This window comes from Acanthisitta chloris, unplaced genomic scaffold (assembly GCF_000695815.1).
Source record: "Acanthisitta chloris isolate BGI_N310 unplaced genomic scaffold, ASM69581v1 scaffold9761, whole genome shotgun sequence".
NCBI lineage: Eukaryota > Metazoa > Chordata > Aves > Passeriformes > Acanthisittidae > Acanthisitta > Acanthisitta chloris.
In genome coordinates this window covers 11442-21324 of record NW_008656487.1, presented here as the reverse complement: position 1 = coordinate 21324, position 9883 = coordinate 11442, and the positions used below count along the sequence as shown (strand labels likewise).

The 9883-nt window shown below is 35.8% G+C and overlaps 1 protein-coding gene across 1 annotated transcript in view; it reads right to left on the bottom strand.

Annotated features, from left to right (window-relative positions):
* Nucleotides 1–5899: 5899 nt before the first annotated feature.
* LOC103811389 (potassium channel subfamily K member 2-like) overlaps nt 5900–9883 on the bottom strand; it is a gene marked incomplete at both ends in the record, with an annotated part of 14432 nt that continues 10448 nt past the window's right edge. Inside the window, one exon of the mRNA XM_009084360.1 lies at nt 5900–6045. Within this exon, the coding sequence (XP_009082608.1) occupies nt 5900–6045 (146 nt within the window). The remainder of the gene's footprint in view (nt 6046–9883) is intronic.

The following is a 9883-nucleotide window of genomic DNA, read 5'->3' as shown; positions in this document are numbered from 1 at the left end:
GTCAAATTCAGACACTTTTTCAAAGATGCAACAAAAGAAGCGAAGGAAATAAATTAGAATGTAACAAATAGGGACTAAAAAGGTATTTTAGTTCCAACATCTTCTATTAAGAAGAGCAGCACAGGGATGGGAAGGTAAGCGTGACACTAACCTAGAGGAAACACTGAATTCTGAAGTGATCTCAGGGGGATTTTTTTTTTAAACAAGAGTTCTTTCTGTTGACATTTTATCAGATGAGATATATATGTTTAACACACTTTGAGAGTCAATATGACTCTCAGCAGGACAGCAGGAGTTTTCAACTGAGTCCTCCGCAGACTAAGAGATGGAAGAAGCATTTCCACCTCATTCCCCAGTGACCTCTTTAGCATGTCTCTCACTACCACATTTTCACAGACCATAAATCTTAACCACTTTTTCCCTGCATTGCACTGAAGCTGGTATTCTCAGTTGGTTGTACTCAGCTTTGCCACACATGTACACCCGCCAGAAGCTGTGAAATCTGGACACATGCATCCAGGCTGTTAGTGAAGGATAAGATCCATGACCTTGCCTTGATGAAACCTTACCTGTTGCTTTGGAAAAGGACTCAAAGAAGATTTTTTTCTAGTTGAGGAGCCTTGAAAAAACAGGTCCTCAGAAACCATATACTCCAATGTCCCTCAAGTAGTCAATTTCATTAAGTCATAGACTTGCAGATTTGATTACTGATATGACGCAGAAAAATCACATCCGATTATTTTTCAGGCAAATATGTTTTATGGTTTTTAATTTTAGGAATTTTTCTCCAACCCGCTCCTCAATCACCTCAGCTTTTGTACTTCACTCTCTTCTGCTTGCTTCTTCTCTTTTCCCTTACAAAAATGCAAACAGAAATCCCAGCATTTATATTCTAATAAGCTGCAGTCTTTGAAAATGAAGTTTTATGCTCATCCTCAATAGCTCTGTTTCTTCTTTGGTGTCACAAACAAAGAAAGAAACCTGTTCTAACATAAATATGTGATGCTTCTTGCTTTTCTGAACTAAGGGACCAAGTTCCTCAATGTCATTTGCAATTTTTTTGCTTTATGATTATCTGACATAATAGGTAACACATTTGATTATCAACAATATTTGTCTTTTTATAACATCACACATATTTTGTATATTTTAGTTATCAACACATTAGCCTGTTACCTTGTATTTCAAAAATGCAGTGAAATGGTGCCAGAAGGGACAGTTTTAGCAGCAGGATTTTATTATTGTTTCAAATCAATAAGCAATGTAATAAGACTTTTTAAAATATCCTGCTTTCGCAAGCAAACCTTGTGTCCTGGCAGTGGGAAAATGACAGAAGGAAGGATTCCTGATAGTGAAACTGCATTTGAATCTACATAACTAACTGCTTTTAAAATTATAAATCAGGTTCAAATTTCTAGTGGAAAATGCCAATCTTTTTTTCAGCATCCTAGCTGCTTGCTATTCACAGCTGCTCCCTAAACTGTAAATATTTATACTTAGTTTCTCTTTTGGGTTTGTGTTGGGATTTTTTTGTTTAAGTATTCACATTCTTTTGAAATATTTATACTTAGTTTCTCTTTTGGTTTTGTGTTGGGATTTTTTTGTTTAAATATTCACATTCTTTTTCACTTTTTAATAATGGTTAATAGGATTTTGGACCCAATAAAACACAACCATACTTCCATGAGCCTATATTAAATAATTCAGTCATGAGTGATCTTTTCAAGAGGTTCCATTTCCAGTGCACATGAGAAGTTTGGGTTCAAAAATCAAGAACTGGTGAAAACAAAAGTAGAAAAGGACAAAAAGAATTTATACATTCCTTCTTTTTTAATTTGAAAAGTAGAAAAGGACAAAAAGAATTTACCCATTCCTTCTTCTTTGATTTCTAGACACAGTTATTAGCAATTACTGCATTTGTACATCAACATGGCTGCAATGCATCCTTGAGTGCTAAGGCACTGAAGTTGCTCTGTGAGCTCACCCCCATGCAGACATGGCTCTGTCTGAAAGGATGCCCTCTGGCAAACCACAGCTACCAAGGAGGTTGCTGGCACTCCCAGCATGCTCACAACTGCTATCCAAGATGCTCCATCTTCCAGGAGGCTGAATAAATACTCTTCCCGCTACGTCTACTTGCGGTGCTTGAAAAAGTCATTATAGACTGGCTGGAATAACAGTGGAAATAATGCAGCCAATTTAGGTGAAGATCCACAGCAGTTTAGTTCCATGATGCAGTTTCTGATATTACAGGGACACTACATTTTTTATGTACTGAGACACAAGTCATTTGGAAAAACAACTGCTAAGCTCAAGGCCTAGGCATGTCTACTTTGTTTTTTCATTCTTCTAGATGGGTCTCAAGCCTGCAGTATGACAGGTCTCCTTTTCTACCCCACTGCCAATATAAAACTTGCTTGACCCCTAAAATGTAAGTTGTTTGAGGAGAAGTGGGGTTATGTACAAGTTGTGTCTGTATGCCCATTTCTGAGTTAAGCTACCTATTGAAAGACATTATCTAGAGGATAAAAATCATGCACAGGGACAACAATGAGTTCTCAGAATAAAAAGAGGTGATATAAAGATTATTTTCCTCTCCTCCTCAGCACTATGCCCAGCTTTGTGATTCAGTTACCATTTTTTTTTGCTTCTCTTCTCAAGCCTCTTTTTTCTTTTCTTTGGACATGTGGTCTTAGAACAGGGCTGACTGGATAATGGCATCTTCAGGTAGACTAAAAGAGGCTCCTTTTTGCTTTGCAACACGCACATTATCCCAGGGAACAATACAACAATATTTTTCATAGATAATTTCATATTCCTATTTCTCTCTGTTACCTTTTTCCCTCTTAGTCTGAAACCATGCCATACACACAGACTAATAATCATGCAGTTTCACATTTCCTTGTTGAGATGAGGCATATTTATTCTACGAACATATCCACAAGCAAGAACACTTAACTAAGCCAGTCAAACCCATAACCAGTGAGGACCCTTCCTGAAACAAGGTTTACACTATAGTATAATAGTAAATGCAAAGGTAAAACTGAGGAGCTGTTCTAAATAAAGCCTTGTGAAATTGTTTGATCCTGACTCACAACTATATCCATAGATCTAATAGCAATATGACAGATTATATTCTATTCAAACTGATTTATTAATTTTATATCATGCAGTGCAACATTAACTGGATAGCATGAAGGATTATAAAAGAATTTTTAACATTCTAAAATAAATATCAAGCCATGTTTTCTGTAGTGTTGCCTCTGCTTTGTGAGCTGGCTTTGAAACTCATTAGATATACATGTGACCATAAGAGTGCCTTTCAGCAGCCTACAGGAGATCCAGAAGATGGTCCTGGTCTGCTGCCAACAGCCACCAAAATAGACAGTCAATATTTTTCATTTCAATGTTCACCACTACTGGGATACAATAATAACAGTAACTGCAAAACAATAGCTTATTGCTTAGGCAAATGCTAACGGCTTTATTTATTATACTCTCTCCCCAGAAACCAAATATTTGTGGGATGCAAGTGCTACTGTCAATAAAGACTTTGCTTTCATTAAAGAAAGGTTTGGGAAACTCTATTCATAGACTATTGGCTCCATTTGAATGTCTTAGATTCTGAGATATCACCAGGAAGAGTGTGGGCTAAACGGTAAGGTAAAATTAGAGTCATAAAAGGTTTGGAAAGCTACAGAATCTGTTGCAACACTGGAAAGCTATCATTTTCTCTAAATGGTAGTAATCCCTTTTCTTCTACTCAAGTACTTCTTAAGGTATACAGACAAAAGGACATAATATATATAAATTTTATTCATATTTATCAAATCTCAATTACAAATTACTTCTGTAAATTAGTTTTATGAATTTATAAGGCATTGTCTTTGTCCATAGAGAATATCTGTAGGGTTTGGATGAAACCTATGGCAACTCTCTGGAGATGCTTATAATCCACATTCTGACTCTCTCGAGAAATTAAACTATCGAGTTATATTATTACCATATGCCCCCTAATTGGAAGGAATGCCTTCATTTTGAAAAGGTATACAAAAAGATACTGTTCTGAACACAAAATCACTTGATGGCACATAATAATACAAAGAATAAGGGAAAGCACACCCAACTATTTTCCCAGGAAAGTCACATTTCCAAGGGCTTTTCACCACAGCTCCACTTGCTGTCACACCTCAAGCCCTGCGAACCATTGGGAAGATGGTTCACAGCAGTCGGACACCACCAACCACATTACAGCTTTCATATAAGAATGCTGCCCTTGGATCCTAAGAAACAATGCTCAAAACTGTGATTGACTGGAGGCTTCTCATCAGAAAGGGTCTCTGATAAAAAAAAAACCCAGTTACTCCAAAACCAAAATACTTTATCGAAGACTTTTTTCCCCCATCAGAAAGGGTCTCTGATAAAAAAAAAAAACCAGTTGCTCCAAAACCAAAATATTTTATCGAAGACTTTTTTCCCCCGTTTTTATTTTAGGGTTTCTATCACAAAACTTGAAATAAATATTTACTGTTGCCTAGTTTGACCTGCTTCTCACAACTCTGGTTTGCAGAAATGACCTGAAATATTAATTTTCAAATGTATTTCCTATTGGGTTATCTTGCCTCTTGGGGCAGTGGATCTGAGGCCTGTATGCCTATGCAGATCCCCTGCTCTCCTCTAAGCAGGTCTCATGAATGTTTTGGTAGAATCAGATCAATAAATTAAATCAGGAAACATTCTGATTTTGAAAAAACCTTAGGTTTACTTGGGAAAAAGATGCTGAAACAAAATGTTCCACTGTTTCAAAATATTTTTTTTAACTTTTAATTCCTTCAACACTTTTCATATGTTAACTTTTATCCTTATTGGGAAGTGAAAAAACTATTATGCACTTTCTCCAATGCTTACAAAATAAAGTCTAGTGCTGCCAGAAGAGGATAGCATAAGACTGATCATAAAGCTATCCTTTCAAGGTTCTTACTTTTTCTGGTTATAATCTGTTAAAATTACATTTTTCAATACTTTTATTTTTTCATCTTGTGGACCTCATACTATAAAATCAATATGTTACTAATATCAAGGAGGTAAGAGTTTCCCTGTTTGTTCTCACTAAACCTGTGTTTCAGTTATTCTAGGTGTAGAAACATATTACACATAGGCACAATATTTACACATATACATATAGACATGTATATACTCAAAACCACAAATATATGCTACCTAGGCACTTCTACACAAAGAAAGAACAAAGACATATACAACACTTGAGAACAACATCCTCTTCCATCACGGTATGCATATAAATACTATGTAGTGGTAGTTATTGCAATAATGCTACAATTCCTTGTACATTACTCTCATAATGCAGGTCTTAATATTTTTCTCATGATTGCTCCTTTGAGCTGTGAGCTACATTACAGTTTTTAACTGTATACCATGTGTGCTATATTATAGTCAAAGGGAAGAAACTGAAATATCAAACACTGCTACTATTCACACCTGCTAAGAGGGACAGTGGCTGTTTCAGAATTTAGATAAAATAGCAACATCAAAAGTGATTATACAGACTTGACATACCATACATCTCAGTCAAGGCTTAATGCACATATGCTTTAAATCATGCCTTATTTAACACTTGTGACTACACAGTTGACCAAATTCTGCCCCCTGCCTCCCCTGAAAATGTTTCAACAACCTCTTCTAGTAACCTAACAGAAATACACAGCAACATTTTTTTTCTACAGGAAAAATACTTACTCAGCTAGGGCTCTTTATAGACAGCTATTATTTCTGCCCCCACAGCTAAAAGTAACTCTCTACTTTAAAATAGAAGATTTGGAAGATTTACCATTAACAAATATATGCACACACTGAAAATCAAAAGTTTCAGCTCATTTACTATAAAAAGATAATAAGCTGTGTCCTACCTATGGTGGTAATAACAGTGCCAGCAAAGAAGAAGGAACTTCCCAAGTCCCAGTGACTGATCTGAGTAGATGTGTTTCTTAAAGGTATGATTCCTGCATTTATTGCTGCCACTACTTGCTGCAAGTTTAAAAAGATTTTTGTCAATATTCATGAAACAATGATATTAATACACATTACACAGTAAATTGATTAAATCACTTATTTGATCCAAGCAATAAACCAGAAAAGGATCTGTGTTGCTCTGCTTGAGTTTTATCAGGCTACACTGTAATCTTCAGTAGACATCCCAGGCACTTCCACGTGGCAGAGCTGTAAACTTCAGACCAGTAAGGAGAATGCAAAATCCACAATATCAGTAACATTATCACCTTAGTTAGATGACAAACACAATTGCTTTTACTGCTGCAACTATTTGGTGAAGAAAAATATTTGTTAGACAAAATTTATAATGAGACTTTCCCAAAATGTTCCTCTATTGAGGTAGGCAAGCAAATGAACTTCTTAAAAACAGTCATCTTCAAACGCCAAGAAAAAATGCCCATGCATTGTTCGGGATCAAATTAAGTCCAATTCATGAAAACGCTTTTGTATAACAGATAGTTCAATAATTAAAGCAATTACAGTTATAAAACTTTCACTATAGCAACAAAAAATTAGAGTCAAATATCAAATGTGTATCTTTATAAAACTATATGCTTCACAAATGTCATTCTTGAAAAATGATATCAAATGTGTATCTTTATAAAACTAGATGCTTCACAAATGTCATTCTTAAAAAATTCAGTTCTAGCAGCTAAAATATCAACCAGCTTGCCAGTAGTGACATTTTCATAGTCTTGAGAAATACAAAACATTTCCTATTTCAGCAGTGTCACCTACTGTAAATTCTTATTACAAAACACATTCCTGTTTAGTTATATGACTATTGCAGATATAGACCGGTATTTGAGTTAAACTCTGCACATCAAGGAAAAGTCTTTTTAAACTTGCAATAAATATTTCAAGCAATACAAGTTATCGTTGTATTCTGAATCTTTAAGACAGGACTTATTTCACAATCATGATCCTTATAATTGTAATTGGTGTCTAACGAAAGAACTGAGGAAGCAATACCACAAGGTGAAAATGAGCATTTTAACTAACAGTTTTTGCTTGATGAGTTGTCCAACAATCATCTGGGCAGTCTGCTGCAGATGAACAGTGTTGTATAGCAGTAATAATTTTTTCAGTTCGATAATACATTGATAGTTTGCAAATTAAAGCATTTTTATTACCAAACAGTGCCCGCAGAAGTCACTTGATCTAGACAAAAATGGCAAATTACCCAAGGTGGATTAACCAGGCCATCAATTTTTTTCATGACTGGATCCCGACTTAAATTGATCTAGACAAAAATGGCAAATTACCAATGGTGGATTAACCAGGCCATCAATGTTTTTCATGACTGGATCCCGACTTAAGTCCACCATTTCCAGCTTGCCATTTTCAAAGCTCAGATGCACAAATAACCATTTTGAAGTCCACAGCTGCATCTCTGCAGCCACAGGGTTCTTGCTGCCACACCACAGTTCCACTATTCACAGCTGTCAACAGAAAGCCAGCTAGGGTATCTTCACATAGACTTTCAACTGCTTTCATGTAAACCTTTTTTCCTTTTTTCCTTTTTTTGATTGAATACCAGAAAGGCAGACATCAAATATGTGGAGTTTACAGTCTTAGTGAGGAAGGAGAAAGGATGGGGAAAGGGAGGGGGAAGAGACTTCAATTTTCCTTTTGGCTGGAAGAATAAAGCTTCTTCTACATTTGTATATCATATACAAGTTGGCAACAGCAAATACAGCAGCACTGATACTGACAGGTGTTTCTATCAGTGTAGGGACACATCAGACTAAGAAGCATATGAAAACCATCCCTTGTATTGATTTTATAATTTACACAACACGGATACTCCTTTGACTTACAAACCCCATTGTGCTTCATTATACAGTGCTTACTGAATACATTTTGAGTCCTGTTACATTTTAGTGGACTAAGAACTTCCATCACAAGTCTGTGTACCTGTAAATGGGAACATGCCTTTCAGTGAGGACATCATATGATATAGCATTGAATCAATATAATTTTGGGGACCATTCATGTTTTATTACATTAGCTTGTACTAGATTCATGTGTTATCCAGAGCAATGGATCTGTTTAGACAGTCTAGCAAGACCAAGTTTTACACAAGTCCAGGGCTTTCTATTATCACTGCACATTTTTAAAGCACAGTACCTCAACATCTTTTATATGAAAGGTGTGCCAGTCTAAACTGCTCTAAGATCCATTACAGCCATGCATTTCCTAACTATATATAGTGTACCTACAGAGTTCCAGGGGAAAAAATGTGACTTCACCCAAACCTGCCCAAAGCACAACAGATGGCTACAAAAGACAATTAGCCACTACTATTGTGTCTCTGATTTTATGCAACTGCTAATTAGGAAAAGAATTAGGACTGCTTTCTTCTCATACAGCCTGCTAAGTTCTGACTACACACACTTTTAGGAACTTTCTGAGTGGGAGGCTGCATCTGCATCATGGTGCTCAGATTGGTTTGGGTGGATTGTTTTACCATTAATTAATCTAGCTACTTTTGGAGCACACTTGTATTTTGGGAGCCAAGTCATTCTGTGGCAGTAAGTTCTGCAGTTTATTTGTGGATCATTTAAAAAGCATTTCCCTTTTGAGAGTTTGTATGTGCTTCAAAGTAATTTTGTAAGTTCTTACGTAATTAGAAACACTTGAATAGCAATTTCTAATTTGTCTCCTTCAAAAAATTAATGATCTTATAGACCCAGCAGCTGCCACCTTTTTTTTGATTACTCTTACTTATTAAAGAATATATTCACCTATTTCAATAAATCTGTTGAATATTGTATATAACTAATTTCTTTTATTGCCAATATTTCTCATATTTCTCATTGACTTTCTTTGTACTGATTTACCTTATTGATTGTTTTAAACATAGTTTTAGTCATAAAGGACCAGATGATGCCTTCTTCATCCCTGGATTATTGCTTCCAAACATGCACTATGATGCTTTCTCCTGCACTCTAACCATGTTTGTTGAATATTGTATATAACTAATTTCTTTTATTGCCAATATTTCTCATATTTCTCATTGACTTTCTTTGTACTGATTTACCTTATTGATTGTTTTAAACATAGTTTTAGTCATAAAGGACCAGATGATGCCTTCTTCATCCCTGGATTATTGCTTCCAAACATGCACTATGATGCTTTCTCCTGCACTCTAACCATGTTAAAGCCAGATTGCTTCCAAACATGCACTATGATGCTTCCTCCTGTACTCTAACCATGTCTGGGCAAAGCCAGACTTAAATACTAACAAAGTTGCTGCATTATATTCCTTCAGAGTATTCTGTAGGAGTCTTCCTTACTAACAAGGTGACAGGTAAGTAAGGTTGCTGGTTTACTGTCAATACTACTGTCTCATAAAGTGTTGGAAAGTTGCCTGTAGATTTTTCTGAGAGGGATAAGTGCATTTTCAGTTCTCTGGATCAGAGGACAACTTTTCTTCCTAGTTTGGTCAGCAACCATATGCAGATCCTCATCTAAGACTATTCTCAAGAATAAAAGAAAATAATATATCATGTAACTCCTAAAATACATACATTTCAGGGCACTAATTTCACAGTAGCATCTTCTTCCTAACTATGTCCACTTACCTGAAATACTGGATATTAACATTTCCCTAGCCTGGAATAAAAACCCAGGCTCATGCAGCTGGTTTCCACTAATTTCACTATGGGCCAGGATCTCAGCCTTAGCCTTCAAATAACATGCTATTCACTGTCTGTGCTGTCAGATACAATTCTCTGCCACTTTTATTCTTGGTCTTCAGCCTTTTACTTAACTGATGCCTTACTACTAGAGCAAACACAACCACTTCATT